Source organism: Cetorhinus maximus, chromosome 1 (genome assembly GCF_964194155.1).
Source record: "Cetorhinus maximus chromosome 1, sCetMax3.hap1.1, whole genome shotgun sequence".
In the NCBI taxonomy this organism is placed as follows: Eukaryota; Metazoa; Chordata; class Chondrichthyes; order Lamniformes; family Cetorhinidae; genus Cetorhinus; species Cetorhinus maximus.
In genome coordinates, this window is record NC_135879.1 from 8773192 (window position 1) to 8796689 (window position 23498).

Consider the following 23498-nt stretch of genomic DNA (forward strand, 5'->3'; position numbering starts at 1 on the left):
CTCTGCACAGAAAACAGCCTAAACTTTCCAGGGCTTTTTTTTACCTTGCGAACATTTCTGTGCCAGCTGTGGCTTGGTTGGTAGCATTCTTGCCTCTGAGTCACAAGGTTCCACCTTGAAGTCCCACTCCAGGGTCTGAGCACGAAAATCAAGGCCGACACTACAGTTCAGCACTGAGGGACTGCTGCACTGTTGGAGGTGCCATCTTTCAGATGAGACAATAAACCAACGCCCCATTTGCCTGCTTGGATGGATGCAAAATGATCCCATGGCATTTTTTTAAAATTAAAGAACAGGGGAGTTATTTACCCCTGGTGTCTTGGCCAATATTTATCCCTCAATCAGTATCACTAAAAACAGATTGTCTGGTCATTATTGCATTGGTGTTTGTGGGAGCTTGCTGTGTGCAAACTGGCTGTTGCATTCCCTACATTACAACAGTGACTAGGCTTCAAAAGTACTTCATTGGTTGTAAAGCAGTTTGGGACATCCGGTGGTCAGGGAAATAGCTTTTAAAATACAAGTCATTCTGTCCTTCTCAGCTGAGCAACCACGTCGGTTAGACTTGCCTACGGCAGCAATTTGAAATAGATTATAGTGATTCAGGTGAAATATTAAATGGGCAGCTGATTTGCTATCATCCAGCACGAATTTCGCGCCCCACCCCAACACACCCCACCCTGTGTAACATTTGGCCCCTGAATTTCTGACTTAGTGGTGTATTGGTATTGTCACAGAACTCGTAATCCAGAGACCCAGGGTAACGCTCTGGGGACCTGGGTTTAAATCCCACCACGGCAGATGGAGGAATTTGAGTCCAATAAAAATCTGGAATTAAAAGTCTAATGATGACCATGAAACCATTGTCGATTGCTGTAAAAACAAATCCAAATCCACAGCAATGTCATTGACTCTTAAGCACAATTCGGGATGGGCAATAAATGCTTGCCTGGCCAACGATGCCCACATCCCATGAATTAAAAAAAAAACGAGGCCCAGGCTAATGCTCTGGGATTCAAACGCCATCATGGCAACTGGTGGAATTTAAATGCAGTAAATTAATAAATCTAGAATTGAAAGCTGACTCAGTAACAGTTGACTGTTGTAAAAACCCATCTTTTTTTTATTCATGGGATTTGGGAGTCACTGGCTAGGCCAGCATTTATTGCCCATCCCTAATTGCCCTTGTTCAGAGGGTATTTAAGAGTCAACCACATTGCTGTGGTCTGGAGTCACATGTAGGCCAGACCAGGTAAGGGCAGCAGATTTCCTTTAGTGAACAGCAATGGTTTCATGGTCATCGTCAGACTTTTAATTCCAGATTTTATTGATTTCAAATTACACCATCTGCCATGGTGATATTCGAACCCAGGCCCCCAGAGCATTACCCTGGAATACTAGTCAGTGACAATATCACTATGCCACTGCCTCCCCATCTGGTTTGTATCATAAGAGAACTCCCAACAGGAAAAAGATGTCATGACCACTGAGCTGATCCGAATAATTGAATATCGAACTCGCTGACCTGAGAAATTAGTGGCTGGATATGTTTTTTTGGTCATACAGATACATAAACAACAATGAATATAAATAATGTACTTCACAGTTTGGACACGCTCAAGAAGAAGAAGTGAAATGGACTCATCTGAGATTAAAGCAATGGAGCATATGACTTTGTGGCTCCATAAAAGAGATGCATTAATTCCAATCAGGGATGTAAGTATCCATTTCTTATCATGCTGTCACTTTAGTGACAGTTTTCCTAAGTTAGTAGGGCAATTACACATCTGTATCTGTTATGATGCCCAAATCGCTCTACCTTTGTAACAACATGACATTCATGGTACCATCCGCCTGTGAAATCATTTACTTCACCAAGGCTTCATTGGTAGCACCTCCCAAAGCTGCGAGCTCCACCACCTGGAAGGACAGGGGCACCAGATGCTTGAGAGCATCATCAGCTCCAGTTTGCCCTCCAAGTCATGCACCATCCTGACTTGGACGTATATCGCTATTCCTTCATTGTTGCTGGGTCAAAATCCAGCAAACAGCAACTGCACAGAAGGAGGCCATTCAGCCCATTATGCCCGTGTCAGCTGTTTGGAAGAGCTTTCCAGTTAGTCCTCCTTGGTTGGTCTTTCCTCATCACTCTGAAAATGTTGGTTCTCCCAGTATTCATCCAATTCCCTTTTGAAAGTTACCACTGAATTTGCTTCCACAACCCTTTCAGAGTAGTGCATTCTGGATCATAACTCGCTAATTAAAAGCAATTTTCTTCATCTCCTATCTTTCGCTAATTACTTGAATATCTTTGTCCTCTGATTTCTGATCTTCATGCCAGTGGAAACTAATTCTCCATCCACACTCTATCAAAACCCTTTCTCATTTTCCCTTCACCTTCTCTGCTCTCAAGAAAGCAATTCCGACTTCCTTAGTTTCTCCACAAAACACAAAAAAACAACGGAGAAAGGCTTTATCTGATAAATCCTACAGTGCAAAGAAAAGTATTTGATGAAGGCAAGAAAATGGAAACAGAGAAACTTGAGATTGTTTTCTGATTGATCAAACCATATTGAATTACTGAGTGTTAAAGAGCTGTTCTATAATTACAACACCAGTATTATTATTGGTTCCATGGGAACATTTATTGATGGGCGCTGCAGATCTAAATTATGCTTTGATTGTGGAATAAGGTTATCATTACAATCTGATGAGAAATACGCCTGGTAATCAATCTGCTGGCTGCAAACGCCACAAGCCTAACTTATTATCACATCATTGGCACAACTGCGTCCAGTAGACCTCTCTAACAATTTACACTGCACAGGAGCCATCCATTTCAAGCCTCGGATTAATGCAATGTGTGTGTTTTGAAACCCCAAGAATGAACATTGCTTACAGACCATGGCAGGAAAATGCGTTTTTGCCCTTCGTGCTCCCATTGTAATGTTTACATTCCATTTTATTACCATCGGCAAAACTGGTATCTGGGAATTTGAACGAGGTTGAGTAGCTGCGCTGGAAATCCCTTGGTTAGCAAACGAGAGAGTGATTTGTTACTGTAAGTCATGTCTCCTCATAGGAATATCCCAGGTGGGTGTCTGTGACCCAGGAACAATAATAACTGCACAATTATATGAAGCCTTTAATATACCAGAACACCTTGGCTTGTCATGGTAAGCAGGGACGAATAGCTCTCAGAAGCAGAGCAAGAATTGTGAGCAGAGTTGAGGGGAAATGACTGAGGACAAGGTTAAAGGGATACATTAAGGAGAGGGCCAATAACTAGGCAGGATATTGTATGATGTAGAGTGTGAGTAGAGCAGTTTTGGATGTATTGGAGTTTCTGTAGACTTTAGCTAGCAGGGTTAGCAAGAAAAGCTTCACAGATATTGAGTCTAGAACTGATAAAAGAAATGGTGAAGGTTTCTATGATGATGATGGGAGTGAGGATGGAGGCAGAGGTGAGTATTAGAGGAGACACTGTTAGACGATGGTGATGATGGACAGGATTTGGACATATAGAATGAAATAGGACACCAAGGCTGTTGCACATAGTTGAATGTTGGCTGAGTGAACAATTGGGAAAGATGGAAAAGGGACAGGGTGTGGAGTTTCTGTTATGAACCAAACAGGGTGACCCTAGTCTCACCGATGTTACATTGGCAGCAGTTCTGATTCCTCTATCCTCAATGACACACAGGCAGTCACACAGCACAGGACAGTCCTGGAATTGAGGGAAGTGGCAGAGAGGGAGCTGAGTGTAATCCACAAAGGTTGCCTGCCTTGTGGGACAGCTACTAAATTATTTGTGCACCTTGTGTTGAGATTTTATTTGGAAACATAAAGCTTTACTTTGCATCCTCGTTCCTTGGCAATCAACTTACTCCTTGCCCTCTTTCCCTCCAAGTGGTGAACTTGGCATATATCATATGCTTTCAGAATTGGGACCATACGCAGAGAAGTCAAATTGCTCACAGAAGTTTGGCCTGCAGAGTTGACAGCATAGTAAGAGAATGGCTTTCTCTGAAATCATACACATTTCAAAGTCATGTACAATCCTTCAATTTCCGTCATGGGTCTTTTCATAATGATAAAAGCATCTTAGGCCTGAAAGGCTGCACTCAGGAAAACCTAGATCTAGATGCAGCTTAGCAGGCAGTTACTAAAAGGAAACAGCCCCTCTGGAAGGTCTCACTTTTCTACCCGTCAATTAACAATGATAGCAATTGAAGCTTACTCAAAAATATAATCATAAAACTGTTTTTAAACACTCCTCTCCCATTCAGAACAGGTAGCAGTGGTTATTATATTGGTAATACTTTTTAAAAAAAATTAAATAAAATCAGAAAGTTAGAGACATACATGGTGAGACTACCTACATTTATTACTGGGTAAACTTCAGATCTAAATTTTATCGCAACTATATGTTTCTAACATTCCCCTGGTTTATATTCTGTATATTGTTACTGCAATCATGAAGATGTTGGTTAGATTTCCATTTCCAATTGTAATTAACTGTGTGGCAATCTCAGATTTACATCCCTATTTTCTCAGCAAGGCAGTGATATTGGGGTTGCCTTGACTTAATAGGGCATGCCACCTAATGACTTTGGAAGATCAGTTGTTTGTGTTGTAGCTGCAAATCCTGATAGAATCTAAAAACAAAACACTGCTGGTGAGGTTGACATTAATGACTTTTTGGCAAATTAATGATAGATATTTCTTCCACATCAAAGTCACTTCCTACGGACTCTATCAACACAACTTGCCAAAGTTTCAGATACTATTTTGACCAGTCACGAGTCGATGGCTCTTTTTCTGTTTCTATTGAACTATTCCGTTAACATTTTTAAAATTGAGAGAGAGGGAGAGAGAGAGAGAGAGAGTGAGAAACTAGTCATGGTCTGAGGCCCACCAGGAGAAACAAATATCTTCAGAAATGGCAATGGTTTCTTTACAGTTTGATTTGCTGTCAGCCATTCAAACCTGAACTAAGCTTGATACATAAACCTCGCTGCAGCATTCATTGCTGGAATGGTCACTTACCTTCAATGTTGAACAATGCCAGCCCTCTGTGATTTACCACAGCCAGTATGGTTGATTGAACCCACGCTGTTGGCATTACTCTATGCCACAATACTCTAGCCGTCTAGCCAACTGGGCTAACTGACCCCAATCCAAGGCTCTCTTTTGCGATTTTGTAATGATACTTAGAAATTCCTCATTTCAATTTGTCTAGTTTTAATATTTTATGCTCTGCAGTTTTAATGTGGCAAGATATTTATTTGTTGCATTTTAATTCCCTTTAACTCATTGCAGAGAATTTATGGGAGCTGCTGCTTAGAACAAGTAATTAAATGCACTAAGTGTATTGCTGTTATATACACTGATCTGTAATTATCTCATTCTGAAACAAGAGACTGGAACCACAGAAGAACAGAAAGACTGATGTTATTTCTGAACACCCCATTAAACATAAGCATGGAAGCAACAAGCAGCACATGTAAATAGGGCAGGCATGATGTAAACAACAGTAAAGGAAGAAAGTAGAGCAAACAAACAAACAATTACTCACGTCGTGACTGAGGATCTCTGTCTGTGTGGACTTGTCTGCTCGTGAGGAATGTGCCCTTTGCACACTTTGATTGCGATCCTATGACAGAAATTGTACATTGCTTATTGTTTGCACCAATACATATTTCACTCTCATACATTTATGTAGCGCCTTTAACACCATAAAATCTGCACAAGGGAGAATGTCAAACAAAATTCAACAACAAACTACGGTAAGAAGATATCAGGTCAGGTGACTAAACACTTGATCAATGAGGTAGCTTTAAGGAGCACCTTAAAGGAGGAGGAAGAGATCGAGAGGCGGAGAGGTCAACAGAGGGAATTCCAGGTTTTAGGACCTCAGCAGCTGAAAACATGTCCACTAATGGTAGAACAATGAATATCAGCAAAATACACAAACAAGTCTTCTCTCTAATGCATACCCATCGTACCTTGTATCACTTTACATGTCTCATTTCAAAAGTATATCAAAAGACCAAGAAAGTTAGTCACTTCATGATGACATTGATAATTCTGCCTACGTCCCCAGCAAGAGCGGGAGAAAGAAATTTATATGTTTAAGTTGTGAAAGAAAGGAGGAACGTGCATTTATATAGCACCTTTCGTGACCTCAGGATGCCCCAAACTGACAATGGGCGCTATCACTGCCACCGGCGAGATGCATTGGCAACCCTGACACAATCATTTCTGGGAACAGTGCTGGAATGAAATCCCACTCAGGCAGTCTGGTGCCTACCATGAGGATTTCCAAATTTTGCAGGGTGGATGTCCCTGCTCCAAGAACTGCTGGCCAATTAGCAGCTCTCCAGCACCAACAGCGCAACCAGGAGCAATGGCCATTGCTGGTACTGCAGTCGGTCACTGGAGTACCAGAAAGAAGGTAAGTGGGGCAGGCGCATCGGGGTCAGTCAGGCAGGCTTTGGTGAATGGTGGGGGAGTGGGGGTGGAGTCTTGCCATCAGCAGGTCCCTCCGTTGAGCAAAAGGTGACTGAACAGGAGGGTCCTTCCCCACAAACAGGCCACAGACATGCCTGGCAGAGTATACCAAGTGGCTTGTCCCCCATGGCGTGCAGCCCTCAACCTCCCACTGCTGGTTCAGTGGTAGCTAAAGCCCTTGAGAGTGTGCTTATGGGCCTCAATTAGGCCTTTGGACGGGAAGGCTGCCCTCAACCTTTACCTCCCCTTAGTATGGAACCCCTCCCCACCTGCCTCCCAGCCCATTCTCAGGGTGGGGAACATTAAATTCCACCCATGATCACTGCTGTAACCCAGGGTAATGCAGCAGCCATTTCGCACAGCAAAATTCCACATTCAGTGTTAAGGGAATGGCCAGTTACTCTGTTCTAATAATGCTAGGTGAGGGATAATTATGGAGGGAGATCTCCCCTTTTTTTACATCTGCTCGAGAGGGCAGAAGGGGCCTCAGTTGACGTTTCAGTGCTCATTCAGTACTACACTGCCTAGGTTTTGTGCGCAAGCCGCTTGAGTGAAACTTGAAGCATTTAGTTGCAGACTCCAGTAAACCCATTGGCCATAACAAGGATTATCTGCCACATCACAATTATTACTAACTGGAACAGGTTACTCGAATGAAACAGCGCCCACCCACCCCACCCCCTGATATTCGAGCGTTCTCAGCTCCATGTAACTATTTTCTCAACATTTCCTTCAGTTAATGTGTTACACAATTTTATTAAGGTATAATATATGTGCATTGTGATTCCAACTGTTCCTTACATGAACAGCTGCCAACATTTTGCACAATCTAATGTCAGGCGGGGCGATATATTTGGAAAAATGTCATTTGTGAATCTGAAATAAGTCTTTTTTCCCCAGAAAAAAAATACAAGGACATGAATTAAACCTGTGCTGTTCCATTTCCAATTCAAAATTACCCGCAGCCGCCACTGGACTCGGGTCGAAAACAAAAAGTGCTGGAAAAACTCAGCGGGCAGAATTTTCTGCCTACCTGACCCAATCTCCGGCGGGCGGGGAGCCGATCCCCGCCGGAGAAGTGGGCCCCGCCGCCATTTTAAGTAGGCGGGCCAATTAAGGTGTGACGTCCGACAGGAAGCGCTATGTCCTTCCTGTGCGGGCGGGGGGAGGATTCCCCAAATGCGAGAGTGCGCTCATTCGCGCATGCGCACGATAGAGCGCACATCTCCCTGAGGCTAAGCACTGCCTCAGGGAGATCGCTTACACTTGTTCAAACATTAATAGAAAAATGTTTTAAATCCTTAACATGTTCCCCTCATGTGACAATGTCACACGAGATGGGACATGTTAATAAATTTCACTAAAACTTTATTAAAGTTTTTTAAACCCGACATGAAACCTCATCCCGCCGGTGGATAAGGTTTCATGTTTTTTCAGAAGCCCGCCGGGGCTCCTGGCCTGCCCGCCAACCTTAAGGTTGGACCGGCAGGTCATTTAATTGTCTTAACTACCCTGTCAATGGCCTCAATTGGCCATTGACAGGTCGGTGGGCCCACAGCTGATTTCGCTGTGTCCCCGCCTTCCTGAATATTTAAATGGGGCGCGGTGATGTCGAGGGTTCCCCCCCAATGTCATCTCGCGTCATTTTGTGCGTTGGCGAGCGGGCCCCGCCCCCTGCTCGCCGACGGCAAAATCCAGCCCAGCAGGTCTGACAGCATCTGTGGAGAGACAGAGTTAATATTTCGAGTCCGTGTGACTCTTCTTCAGAACTAAAGAGGAACTTGGGTTGCTTGGCTTATGATGGGTGGGTGCCGATATTATCTACAAAATATTGGTCTAATGGAAGATGGAGCTAATTTCTCTATTTGGATTGTCTTATCTCAAGGCTGCCTTGTAGGGCAGTCAGAACTGTTCTAGCAAAATGTTGGTATGTTGGACCAAATGGCCTCTTGCTGCTCTGTAAACTTTTGTGGTTGCAAGTCCTGAAGCTGTAAGGTAGACTGGAACCAGAGGCTATATTGGTTTAAGACAATGACCTGGCACCTCCAGTATCTGGGATTGAATTCAGCCCAGGCTGGAGAGATGCAGATTCTCCTTGGCTAGCACCAGGGGTTCCACATGAAGGCACAACAGTCAGAGAACAAACTGCAAAATAACTTGGCGCCAATCGACAGGGAAGGTAGACAAAAAAAGCAGCGGGAAACACTGTTGGGATCACTGCTCGATGCTGTCTTGTCTCTTGCCGGCTTTCCCAGGGGTGGGCTGCCACAGGAATCAGCAGCCGGCCCCATGGAGGAGGGCGAGTAAGGAAGCCACGTAAAGCCCCAGTCAAAGGCCATTTTCCTCAGCGCTGAGATTTTTCCAGGAGCCTGGCAATGCTGCAGGGGCAGCCTCTCATCAGGTGGTCGGGTGGCTGAATTAATTGGCAGCGTCAGGGGGTTACTGCTTCCTTAGTCTGCCTACCATCCTTAATCGGACGATGAACACTCAGCTGGTCAAGTAGGAGGCTGCCCTACGTAAAGTTACAATGGTAGGCATGCTGAGGTCACACGCATGGTTGACCGCATATGGCCCCAATGTCAGGGGCCCCAGTGCCTTTAGGAAAATTCTGTCTAGGTTTTTTTATACCTCCTACAACAGCAAAATTTTTTCAGAAATTATTTGTAGATCATAGGAAACAATGTTATGAACAATTGATTAAAATTGGGGTCTCTGAAGTTACAAGGAATTACACAGAATTTACAGCACAGAAACAGGCCAATCGGCCCAACTGGTCTATGCTGGTGTTTATGCTGCACATGAGCCTGCTCCCACCCTACTTCATCTAACCCTATCAGTGTAATTTATTCCATTCCTTCCTCCCTCCTGTGTCTTTTTAGCTTCCTCTCAAATGCACCAATGCTCTTCACCGCCATCACTCCATGTGGTAGCGAGTTTCACATTCGATCCACGCTCTCGGTAAAGAAGTTTCTTCTGAACTCCTCATTTGATTTATTGGTGGCTTATGTTACAGTTACGTCCACCCATTTTGGTTTCCCCGTGCGGGCAAAAGCCTTCCACCATTTTAAAAACATCTCTGGATGGGATTTTCCAGTCTCGCCCCGCCGTGGGACTGCAAATTCCCTCCCTGACGTCAACGGGCCTTTGGCTGGTCCATCAAATGTTTCGCCCCGCCCGCAACGATTCCCACCATGGGCTGGGCCAGAAAATCCCAGCCTCTATCAGGTCACACCTCGGCCTTCTCTTTTCTAGCTCATTTAACTCTTCCTAATCGAAATAACTTCTGAGCTCTGGCATCACCCTTGTAAATGTTTGTTAACAAACCTATATACATTATACATAACAACATACATTAATAAACAAGCTATATTTCTTGAAATTTCACAGTTATATGATAACGAATAATATTTAAAACAAAATCAAAATGATAATTTCTGATTAGACGATTTCTAACTTCTGACTACTTTTTAAGAACATGAATTATGATTCAGTTGCTCAATGTATTCAGCCAAATCCTGAAAACCATTTACCCACATGGTTAGTTATGTTGTCTACAATTGGTCTTTGCATACATAATAACCTCCTACAATATTATAGCTGCATTCTGTTTCCATCACACATATTGTTGAACAAGCAGCAGGAGAAAGTAAAATAAAAAGACACTAATGTCTCATTACTTTTGCTAGCACAATTCTGGCATGCATCTCTGTCCCCACAGTGATATGAATTGACAAAAGGAAGATTGCTTCATGAATGGAATAAACTCACTGTGTACTCCGATAAGACAGTGTGCAAATTTTCAACTGCCTCACAAAGAAACAAAGAGTTATAATCATTTCTGTTGACAGTTTTAATATAACATTCAGACCATTAAAGTTTTAGTGGTCTTTTTTTGCAGGGATCTCTTTCAGAGCTATAATAAAGCCTATAAAAGTGACTTAGGATATTGCACCATCACTCGATATATTATTAAAGCTCTTCCCTGGAAATAAAAGATTCATAACCCACAAATGCTTCAAGCAAGTCTGAACTGCTATGTTATTTTGCACAATTGGAGAAATATATGGAATGCATCATCAGGAGTGGGACATTCCATTTGTTCTGTGGATGATTTAGCCTTGCTTTCATTGTGTAATTGGTGAAAGATAAGAGAGTGAAAATAACAGCTAATATACACAATCTTTAATAAATATATTACTTTGTTTTGGTTTTTACTTCATAGCAAATTAATAATAGTTGGTGTGCGGTGATTCCAAGGGTGTTGTTTGCAAAATGGAGCAGGAACTGAAGCTGCACATAATAAAAACTGTTCTTTTTCTCCTGTGCTTTTGCAGCTTGTCCTTCACATGAAGTGTTACATGAATCTGTAACCAGCTCTGGAATCAACGACAGTGCTAACAAGAGAAAAGAAGCATTTGTGTGAAGTAACATGTGGTGTATTTGGAGAGACTAAGAACTTGACAGTGGTAACAGTGAGAGGCGGCCACTGGGTAGATTTATGTTAGAGTTATGGCAAAATATTAATTGTCCCCCCAATTGTTTTCCTCTCCTCCTCTCTTGAGACCAGCAGCTCATGCTGCGGCAACATGCCAACTGTGTAAAGCAGAAGTCCAAAGGATCATAATGCATCTTTCCTTTGTCAACTTTCTAAAACAAACATACAGTGTTCCAACAGATTGCCAATTAATAGCGGCGAGATAGAGAGCGAGAAAATCATAGACTATCACAGTACAGGAAAGGCCATTTGCCTGGTCAAGTCTGTGCTGGTGTTGCTTCCCACAAGCCTCCTAGTCTAACTCCATTCTCCCACTTGCTGTCCACATCTTTTGATATTCAGGAAACTATCCAGTTCCTTTTCAAAAGAATGTATCGACCTCTGCTTCCAAAATAGGTTTGTGGCAGAGAATCCAGACAGGGTAGACACAGGAAGGATGTTCCCGATGGTGGGGAGGTCCAGAACCAGGGGTCACAGTCTGAGGATACGGGGTAGACCATTTAGGACTGAGATGAGGAGAAATTTCTTCACCCAGAGAGTGGTGAGCCTGTGGAATTCGTTACCACAGAAAGTAGTTGAGACCAAAACATTGTATGTTTTCAAGAAGGAGTTAGGTATAGCTCTTGGGGCGAAAGGGATCAAAGGGTATGAGGAGAAAGCGGGAGCAGGCTATTGAGTTGGATGATCAGCCACGATCATGATGAATGGCGGAGCAGGCTCGAAGGGCCGAATGGCCTACTCCTGCTCCTAGTTTCTATGTTAATCTGATATTCAGAGAATTCCACATTCTCACCCTTCACTGTCACTGTTGGTGGAATTTTTCAGTTACCTTAACCCTTACATGACCTTGAAGACCTCTAATTGGTCACCTATTAGCTTTCCCAGGTCCAGTGGAGAAAGCTCTAACTTCTCAATATTGTTTCAATACAAGATATATATATATATGAGCATTAACTGCTGTTTATGCTTTTGTTAGTTCCAGTGAGTACTTGCTCATTAACTTTAATTAAGCTCTTGTTTGTCCTTGTGTCGATTTCAGTTTAATACGTCAAACAAGTCTGTCATTTCTAGGAACTGAATCTCACACAACATCTGTCCATTTAACATGCACTGCAAGGTGGAACAAGCTTTGATGTTCTCATGCTGCCTATTAATTAATAATATACAGGTGCATTTTTCTCGGATGGGGTTATCCATAAATCGCAGCTGTTCCTACCTAACAAACAGAGAACAGCACCAATATTCTTCAGTGCAAACCGATATTCAAGATAAAATAAATTGTAGTTAAATTCGATAGCCCCAAAGATGGGCACAGGGAGCACAATGCACCATGAGCTCTCACCTGTTCATTGTCTAACTTTGTGCCGTCTGCTCATTCCAATGATTTCAGTGCCCGGCTGGCACAAACCGTGCTGTTGATTGGCTTTATGCCTGAGCAAAGAGCAAATATCCTAAGCGGCTAGCACCACTTAAAGCTTGCCTAAGATGCTTAAAATTAGCCTGCTCCTTTTAAAGGGGAGATGCATTGAGGCTAGAGCAGATGTGGGCAGTTGTGCAGGAAGAGACTCTGACCTGGAAACATTGAAAAAGGGCACAACATGGGGGAGAGTGGTCTCCAGGGTTTTTAGATGCTGCACCAGAGGCTTTGGCAGAGGCGATATAACGGAGGAGAGTTGTGCAATATCTATACGCTCAGAAGGAAATAGATAGCAATGCAGGTCAATCCCTAAGGATCTGGATGCAGGTTCTGCAAGAAGCTCAATGATGTCACACTAGCGGTCAAGGTCAGTGAATGAAATTTTAAAGGCAATATCCCACCAACTGCACCACTAGGCTCAGACACTGCTCAGTTCATCGTTCCCCCATGACAGCCACCAATAACCTCTATCAATCAGGAATCAAACCTGACATTCATACGCTTCACTGTACTCTCACACATTTAGCACTGCTGCACTTCTCTCCTAGGATGACAGCATATTCTTAGGGAATGTTCACTGCCTGCGTGCTAACCAATATGGTCTCTGGCATGATTTGTCCCATAAGTGTGCGCAGGCCCTGCAAGTATCATTTTAGAACACTAAAAGTGCCCCAAAAAAGGGTGCAAACAACCCCAGTTTCTCACACAATATCTTACATCATTGCCTGCAGAAGGGTATTCTAGTAGGCAGCTTGTTGGCAGGTTTAATGAATATGGAGGAGATTGTATATGTGGCTATTCTCTAGACATATGCTAAGGGACACCATTTTCCAGTAGAACAGCTGAAATTCATCAACCCACAACCTGCTCCTTTTTCAGAAATTCTGTGCAGCCTGAATAGTGCAAGCAAAGTGACAGCAACAACAGCACACCTTTGGTTCAGAACAATGACCCAAGACGTTTCACAGGAGCCCGATCAATCAAAATTTCATACCACTCCATGGAAGATGCTAGAGCAGGTGAGTGAAAGCTTAGTTGAAAGAGGTAGGTTTTCAGGAGCTTTTTAAAGGAGTTGAGGGAGCCAGAGTGGCGTGGGGAGACAATTCCAGAGCCTCGAACCTAAGCAGCTGAAGGCAAGGTTGCAAATGGTGAAGTGATTAAAATTGTGATGCACAAGAAGCCAGATTTGGAGGGGTGGAGAGTTAGATGTGCTTGCATAGGTAGGGAGCAGTGAGAAGTTGAAAATGCAGGTATTGTCAAATTGGCAGCCAACGTAGGCCAGCAGGCGAACTGGATTTGGTACAAATTAGGATGGAATCATCTTCAATTGAGAATTAAAATGGTTGGAGTGTAAAAGCAGAATTCCACTAATTTCTGAGAGTTTCCAGCCAGGGAGTTAGGTTAAAAATGCCTCCAATTACTCTCTGGATTGATATTGAGTACGGGGGGAAAATGCATGGAGACATCACTTACACACATTCACACACAAGACTAAAAGCTGGGTAAGTTGGGAAAGTGCCATCTCGTTGACATTGACCAGAAGCGTGCAGTTTAATCTACAGTTGAGTTAAATGATTTGAACAGGATAATGATTCCGGCATTACAATTAATCTCAATGTTCCACAGTCGAGAAGAACATCAACAGGGAATCCTGCTCCTGACTAGCCCAGATCGAAAGTGTAACCCTTGCATGAAGACAGTATTGGGCTGGCTTCAAGACTGAATCTCCTCTGGTATACACAAAACTTCCTCTTATTTGTAACTAAATGTTCTTAAGATGCATCTTAGCTCATGATCTGCCTCGGTAACAATTCCATATTGACTGAATATTCTCAGTAAATGGTCATTTTAGCACTAAATCATTCTCCTTTTTCTTGAATGCAAATGGAGACTCTCCCATTTATTTTCAAGTCTAACGCCACAGTGTAAATTGCTCTTTCTTTCCAATATTTTTTGGTGTCAGGGGCTTTCCATTCATAGCAGGCAGTTGCATTTAGTCCCCTGGAGTAGCAGGAGTTAGCGCTGCATCTAACTACTGAGAAAGGATGGTGGGGAGAGAAAAGAGGGCGAGGGAAAGGAGGGACGGGAGAGATGGAAGGGGGGAGGGTGGTATGAATGGAAGGATTTGCATTGACACATTACCTTTGTGGGAATGATAGCACAGTGGTTATGTTACCAGACCAGTAATCCAGAGGCTGGGACAAACAAGCCGCTGACCCTAATTCAAAGCCCACCATGGCAGGTGGGGAATGTAAATTCAGTTAATTAAATAAATTTGGAACAAAAAGCTGGCATCTGTCATGGTGACCACGATGGTGGATTGTTGGGGGAAAAAACCCCACCCTTTTCACCAATGACTTTCAGGCAAGGAAATATGCTGTCCTTATCTGGTCTGGCCTATATGTGACTTCAAACCCTCAGCAACGTGGCTCTTAACTGCCTTCTGAAATGGCCGAGCAAGATGCTCAGCTATTAAGAAGGCAAGCCCAGCACAAAGGTAATGTATCAATGCAAATCCCCTTTTCAAGGGGAATTAGGATGGGCAATAAATGCTAGGCCACAGTGATATCCAAAACCCATGAATGACTAAAAAGAAAATCATGATTTCGGAACATCCCAAAAGAACTTTACTGCCATTAAAGTACTTTTAAAGTCAGTGTTACAATGTAGGGGATACAGCAATCACTTTGCATACAGCAAGTTCTCACAAACAGCAATGAGATAGATAATGAGCAGATGGTCTGTTATCATGATGGAGGGACTGAAGTTGGCCCGGACGCCAGGGAGAACTCCCTGCTCTTTAAAACAATGGCAAGGGATATTTTCTATCTATCTCAGAGAGTCAAGACAGGGTCTCATTTTAACATCTCATTTGAACAAAGGAGCAGAGAGGAGCGGCTTACAATGGGAAGGAGATGAAGATTGAGCATCTATGGCCAGAATATTGCCGTCGGCATGTGGGGGCGGGCCCGACATGCCAATGCGCAAAATGACGTGCAATGACCTTGGGCGTGCGTTCCGATATCATCGCGCAACATTTATATATTTCGTTTAGCGGGCTCGCACCACTGAACTGTCAACGACCTATTAAGGCCATTAAAAAAACAATTAAAGTCGTTAGCAACACTGACCATCCAACCTTAATGCTGGCGGGCAGGCGAAGAGCCCAAGCGGCCTTCGCATTTTTCAGGGAACCTCATCCACGGGTGGGATGAGGTTTCCTGATGGTTTTATAAAATCATTAATTAATTTTTGCTCAATTCACAAACATGTCCCAGCTCATGTGACACTATCACATGATGGGAAATGCTTAAATTATTTTTTCCTCCTTCATTAAAAAGTTTCACTCTCAACTTAACCTCCCTGAGGCAGCTCCGTGCCTCAGGGAGATTTCTGCACTCTTTTGTGCTCTTTCCCTCCTCCCCCCGCCTGCACAGGTAGCGCACTACTGGCCATGCATCATGCTGGCCGGGCCTTAATTGGTGGCGCGCAACCGATCGCGGGCAGCAATCGGCTCCGCGCCCGCCTTCTCCCGCCCAGCCCACCTGACATAGATAAGTTTCTGGCTGACATGACCTGAAAGGAGACTCAGTTAGCAACATAGGAAATAGGAGCAGGTGTAGGCCATTTGGCTACTTAGGGTAGGATTTTCCACACCCGCCCACCGCCACGATCTTCCAGTCCCGCCGCAAGTCAATGGACTTCTGGCTGGGGTGTTGCCTTGCCCATGGAGGGTCTCACCCGCGATGGGGCCAAAAAACCCTGGCCTTGAGCCTGCTCTGCCATACAACTAGATCACGGCTGATCCTCTACCTCAATGCCATTTTCCTGCACTATCTCCATATCCCTTGATATCTTTAATATCTAGAAATCTATTAATCTCTGTCTTGAACATACTCAATGATTGAGCCATGACAGCCCTCTGGGGTGGAGAATTCCAAAGGTTCACCACCCTCTGAGTGAAGGAATTCCTCCTCATCTCAGCCCTAAGTGGCCTGCCCCTTATTCTGAGACTGTGTCCCTTGGTTCTAAGATAACCCAGCCAGGGAAACATCCTTCCTATATCTACCCTGTCGAGCCCTGTACAAATTTTGTTTCAGTGAGATCACCGCTAGAGAATATAGGCCCAGTCTCCTCAATCTCTCCTCATAGAACAATCCCACCATCCCAGGAATCAGTCTGGTGAACCTTTGTCGTGCTCCCTCTATAACAAGTGTATCCTTCCGTAGGTAAGGAGACCAAAACTGTACACAATACTCAAAGTGCTGCCTCACCAAGGCTCTATACAATTGCAATAAGATATCTTTGTTCCAGCACTCAAATCCTCTTGCAATAAAGGCCAACATACCATTTGCCTTCCTAATTGTTTGCTACACCTGACTGTTAGCTTCCAGTGGGCTGCATTTTACCTGCCCCAAGCCGGGCATGTTTCCGGTGGGGGCGCATGTAAAATAGGGCAGGTGCCACCCCTTTCCCATGCACCCTTGAGCTCATCCCCATAATACGGGAGGTGGGCAGGTGCTGAAATCAGCAACCTGCCCACCATATTTGAATAGATAATCAAAGGTCAAAAAGGCTTGTTACCAAGCCCATTGCCCTGATAATATGTGACCCACGCCATATAGCATTTGGTGTGGGCAGTCAGGCAGGAGTGGGCAGCCCGGTTTTTTAAATAATCTCTTCAAAGGGCGGGAAGCAAGGGGTTTCTATCTTCGGGGGATTCCCTTTGCCGAATGGGGGGTGCGGCTCCCTAAAATAGAACACATCCCTCCTCCTACTCACCCACAGCCTTAAACCCACTCTCTAACTTCCATCCCCCTTCTTGACCTGTCCAAACCCTCCCTGCCCAAGGCCCTGGACTTACCTCTCTCTGGGGATCCCTGGGCCTTCTTCTTCCTCCTCTTGCAGTTCCAACAGTACCCACTAACGCTGCTGGGACTGATGGAGCTGCTTGCCAATCGGATTGGCCGGCAGCTCCTGTGGGCTGGACTTCGTTCCCAGTGAGGGGCAGAAAACCCCATTCAGCCCTTGGTTAGCCTGCCCGCAGCGCGTTAAGGCTGCGGGTCGGGCCGGCGTGGAGTAGGTTGGCTCCAAGGCGATTTTGCTTCCGGGATGGGGTGGGATGTGGTGGCAAACCATCCACCCTCCCCCATAATATTCAGCCGACTGACTCACAAACAAGGGCACCCAAGTCCCTCTGGACATCAACACTCTCCAATGTCTCACTATTTACGAAAATCGCTGTACTTGAGTTTTTTACCTCCCATAGTGGATAACTTCACATTTTCCCACATTATATTCCATCTGCCATGTTCTTGCCCACTCACTGAGCTTGGCTAAATCTCCTTGAAGCCTCTTTGCACCATCCTCAACAAATCACATTCCACCTAGTTTTGTATCATCCGCAAACTTGAAAACATTACATTGGCTCCCCATGTTTATAGTTGGAAGCCATCCTGAGATGGTGAGAGGAGGATGCCAACACTAAATAAAGTGAAGGTAGAGAAGAAATAAGCCTTCGGGGTGCGTGGAACAGAATGCTTCCTGACCATTCTGACGACCATAAGGACAATTTTAAAACAATTTATCAAATCAGTTTTAGCAACAAACATGGAAACAAAGTGATCCTCAATAGTCCACAATTTTCGTGCAATGAATTAGTGAGAATTCACTTGTTTTTAAAAAAAAACTTCCTGCTGTACAAGTAATAAAATTTTGTAATACATTTTTTAAATAAAGCCTGTGCCCAGCTGCACTTTCAGTGCAAGTACCTCATACGTCCAGTTAATGGCTTTTGGATTGTTGATATACTGCAGATCCACAGGCATCAGCAACACTGCATGATATTATACTTTGGCTCCTTTTATGGAAATCTGGTTTACAGGTAGAAATATCATGGTGTAAGGACTCCATGAAGTCAGGTGCAGCATTAAACGGGATTCAGGCTGGTTGAGAACTAATTAGATCATAACAAGCACACTGATTGGTGTGGTGAGGGTGACTGCCCTTGACATCAAGGCAGCATTTGACCATGCATGGCATCAAGGAGCCCTAGTAAAAGTGGAGTCAATGGGAATCAGGGGGAAAAGTTTCTGCTGGTTGGAGTCATACCGAGCACAAAGGAAGATGGTTGTGGTTGTTGAGGTCAATCATCTCAGTTCCAGGACATCACTGCAGGAGTTCAGCTGCTTCAGCTGCTTCATCAATGACCTTCCTTACATCATAAGGTCAGAAGGATGTTCACTGATGATTGCACAATGTTCAGCACCATTTGTGACTCCTCAGATACTGAAGCAGTCTATGTCCAAATGCAGCAAGATCTGGACAATATCCAGGCCTGGGCTGACAAGTGGCAAGTGACATTCGCACCACACAAGTGCCAGACAACGACACTATGACATTATAACAAGAGAGAATCTAACCATCACCCCTTGACATTCAATGGAATTACATTTGCAGAATCCCCCACTATCAAAATCCTGGGGGTTACCAATGACCAGAAACTGAACTGGACCAGTCATATAAATACTGTGGCTACCAGAGCAGGTCAGAGGCTAGGAATCCTGCAGTGAGTAACTCACCTCCTGACTTCCCAAAGTCTGTCCGCCATCTACAAGGCACAAGTCAGGAGTGTGATGGAATATTCTCCACTTACCTGGATGACTGCGGCTCCAACACTCAAGAAGCTTGACACCATCCAGGACAAAGCAGCCCGCTTGATTGGCATCCCATCCATAAACATTCACTCCCTCCACCACCAATGCACAGTAGCAGCAGTGTGTACCATCTACAAGACGCACTGCAGGAACTCACCAAGGCTCCTTAGACAGCACATTCCAAACCCATGACCACTACCATCTAGAAGGACAATGGCAGCAGATAGATGGGAACTCCACCATCTGGAAGTTCTCTTCCCGGCCACTCACCATCCTGGCTTGGAAACATATCAGTGTTCCTTTACTGTTGCTGGGTTAAAATCCTGGAATTCCCTCCCTAACAGCACTGTGGGTGTATCTACACCACATGGACTGCAGTGGTTCAAAAAGGCAGCTTTTCAAGGGAAATTAGGGATGGGCAATAAATGCTGACCTAATAACGATGCCACATCCCAAGAATGAATAAAAATAAATACATAAATTCAGCCTATTCTTTCTATGGAATGCCAGTGGAGAGTCTGGCAGCTCAGTGAATTAGCTTAATCTATACCCACATCATGAACAGGGGCGAGCATTTGAAATTAAGAAAAAACGGTCACGATGCCTTCATGTTAACTGTCACTGGAGTACATAAACACAGAGAGTTTTAATCTTAAAGTGAACATTCTCAAGGGCAAAGGAACCCAGAAATGCTATGTAACACATCTTAAACCATTACGGTTTCACTTGCCTAGATGATGCAGCTCCATATACACTCAAGAAGCTCAACACAATCCAGGACAAAACAGCCTGCTTGACTGGCACCCAATCCACTACCTTCAACATAGGCTCCCTCTGCCACTAGCGCACAGTGGCAGCAATGTGTACCATCCACAAGATGCACTGCAGCAACTCAGCCAAGGCTCCTTCAACAGCATCTTCCAAACCTACGAACTCTACCACCTAGAAGGACAAGGGCAGCAGATCCATGGGAACATCACCAACTGCAAGTTCCCCTCAAAGCCACTCACCATCCTGACTTGGGACTATATTGCCGTTCTTTCACTGTCACTGGATCAAAAAGCTGGAACACCCTCCCTAACAGCACTATGCATGTTTTCACAACACATGGACTACAGCGATTCAAGGCGGCAGCACACCACCATCTTCTCAAGGGCTATTGGGAATAGGCAATAAACACTGCCCTAGCCAGCGACTCCCACATCACGTGAACGAATAATAAAAAAAGACTCTGTCTTAGTTCAGGTTGATGAGGTTAGAGCATGTTAGCTTGTTTAATTTGATCATCTATTCAGGGTAAATCTGGAACTGCACAGCATGCATAGAGTGTCATGTATGTCAAACATCATAGTGCAAATACGTCAGTGTCCTGGCCAACATTTACCCTTCAATCAAAAAAAGATTATCTGGTCATTATCACATTGCTGTTTTTGGGACCTCGCTGTGTACAAATTGGCTGACATGTTCCTTGCATCACAACAATGATCACACTTCAAAAGATAGATTATTGGTTGTAAAGTGCTTTGGGATGCCCTGGGGCTATAAAAGGTGCTCTTTAAATGCCAGTTATTTCTTTTATTTTTCCTTAACCTTGCAGCACCTCTGCAACTTAAAATGTCATTACAGGTTAATGCAGCAGTCAGTCCACTCAGTCCTTAAAACATTGACCTGCATACTATAATACATCTTAAAAAGTAGCTTCCTGTTTCCTGGATTGAAGGGTTCTAAGGGTTATGCTCCCATTACACTCAAGTGCTTTCTACCAATATCCAGAGCTGTCTATCAATATTCAATGTATTTCATATTGGATGCTCCTGGATTATTGGTCAAAGCTTCTTAGATCAATACAAAAGGATTCCCTAGTCATATTCAATGATCAATAATCTAAATCAATGCCCGTAGCCTCCCTCATCTTATAATGCAAGCTCTCAGATCACTATTCAATGCTTTTCTCAGTGTGATGGTGTTGAATCCTCCACAACTCCTCAGAGCAATGCACAAAGCTTCCAACATCAACACTTCCAAGTTTCCCTTCCATGTGTTGAAAACCCTCACTCTTCCCTCCATCCCCAGTGCCATTCAGCATCTGCCAGGAAAATGGCAATTAAGCCATTCTTCACCGATATCATTTCTCCCAAAGTGTCAGCAGACATGAAGCTGGTGAGTATCTCCCCAGCTCCGACTGTCGAATCAGTGACTATAATTATTTTTTGAACAGAGAGCCTGCAAGCCAAAATAGATTTTGTTTTCTGGACCAAAACAAGATTTTTCTATTCACAAAAACCACAAAGGTTCTTTTTCTCCTGAACTCGTCTTAAACAGGAGGATGGATGCAGAAAATAATGCATTAGCTATTGGAAGGTGTCCAAATCTGTGCTCCATCAGTACAGTGCACACAAAGCATGTTGAGTTGAGATCTGACAAGGCATATGCCACATTTATGTCAACACAGGGGAATCAATCTATTTACCTGAAGACATTTTACCATTTTTACAACATAGGAGTGACAAGTAAATTTTTACACTTCGAAATGCTATTAATCTTTGATATTTAAATATATTCATCTGAAAGAGAACTGAAAAGCCAATGTGTCCTTGGTAATATTTTGTGAAAGTTTCCTTTTGTTCAGCAAATGAGAGGTTGATGTAAAATCAGAAATTCAGGAAGGACTATTCTTGAAGGAGAAAGCTTCTAAGAAAAACCTCTCCCATATCAATATCTCCATTCAAGCAAAACATTTTAACAAAGCTTTTACAGGCACATTTGGAGGAAGCTCTTAACTGATCTAATCTTCCCAGGCGTATTTTTATTCCTTGGTTCTAGTTATAGTGACTCAAATCCCACCCAATAGTGGAGGTAATGGGGTAGAAATCAATCTTCAATGTGCAAAAATACCCAACTTCACAGGGCTCTGCCCTGTGCTCAAAGGATGCCCAAGTGTACAGGCCCCCAGGGTGGCCATCTTAAATTAGGTTTGTATATGATATGAGGATCCCTCAGCAAAACTCATCAAGGCTGGACCTGCCCCACTCAGGCTTAGTGGAATAGCTGTACCCTCACAAGCCAACCCATCAACATGTAAGTCCTATTTAATCTATATTTATCGTTATGTTTTCACCCATTTTATAGCTGAGAAACGGGCATAAAGAAAACCCTTTCTTACCCCAATGTTTGACTGACTGAATGTGACAACCTGTTCATCCAATGTGGCTGCAACTGCTGGCCCAGCCTCAATAAAATGAAATGTTTTACCTATGATTAAGCTTAAGGAGGCAAAGAAGGAGAGAGAGAGAGAGGGAGAGCAAGAAAGCAAACATGTGCTTCTGTGTAGCAAAGTTAAAAAATAAAACTGCCAAAGCATAGCAGAACACCAAGGTGTAAGGCCAAGGTCTAGTTCCTTAGTGGGAATGTAAAGCTCCCTCTCTCTTTCAATGAAAGGGCAATTTTCATAATTTTAATGGAAATTGTAATGTTTCTATGGGATTTCTACTTCACAAATGTTATTTATTTGGTGAGATATTCATCTGGATGATAAAAGTGATGCCTAGAACCATTTTGAAAAAATACAAGCAGCAAGTGATTCAATAAAATTTCCAATAACTGATCTAGATTTCACCTTCCATTGCTTATTTGAGGCAATGAGAAAAGTATGATTCTTTTTTTCTGAAACCTCCTCCAGCTAAATTTAACATGTTCCCTTACAGATGTAATGCGTGGTACTTGGTATGCAATATATTTTATTATATTGTTTGAGAACTTTTCCTTAGATTACTAAAAGGCTTAAATCAGATACAATGAAAATTAAACCAGATCCATTACACATGAATTTCAAAATATTTCAGTCTCAGCAACACGCACTCTGTCTCATGTTCATTCTGTATACACACTGACGGGCAAGAAAATATTTACCGCTCCATCAAGTTTACCCCACACGAATGATGGCTGGAACCTAGCGCTAGGTTATATGCTGAGCGTGGGCTCCTCACACCTCATAACCGTTGGGGGTGAGCCGGCCTCTGCTTAATTGACCATCTCACCCATTTCAATTTTTCAGATGATGGCTCTTTAAAGTATTATGAAGTGGGATTTTCATCCATCTCCAGGAAGACCTCCCACCTCATAGAGCTACAAGCCAATCAGAGGAGCTCTACACGACCAGCAGTACCTCCAGACCAGTGGCCACTGCTGGTATTACAAGAACCACTGGAGAAGATTCCTCAGATGACCCAGAACCCAGGTAGGTGGGAGGAGAGGATGGATGTGGGGTGGGGGTTGCCTCTGAATGGCATAGGGAGCTCGGAAAAGAGGCAACACCTCTCCCTCCCTTTAACTGGCCAGCAGCCCACACGGTTAAACCTGCTGGGCTGCACTTTTGGTGCAGGCCTCTCCTGCCACCCATTAAATTGGAGCGGCAACA

At 43.8% G+C, this 23498-nt stretch overlaps 1 protein-coding gene across 1 annotated transcript in view; it reads right to left on the reverse strand.

The window, feature by feature from the left end:
• The window catches only part of ccser1 (coiled-coil serine-rich protein 1), a 1189706-nt gene that overhangs the window by 388817 nt on the left and 777391 nt on the right, over positions 1–23498 (reverse strand). The window contains exon 9 of the mRNA XM_078570902.1: positions 5579–5656. Coding sequence (XP_078427028.1) covers positions 5579–5656 — 78 coding nt within the window. The remainder of the gene's footprint in view (positions 1–5578; positions 5657–23498) is intronic.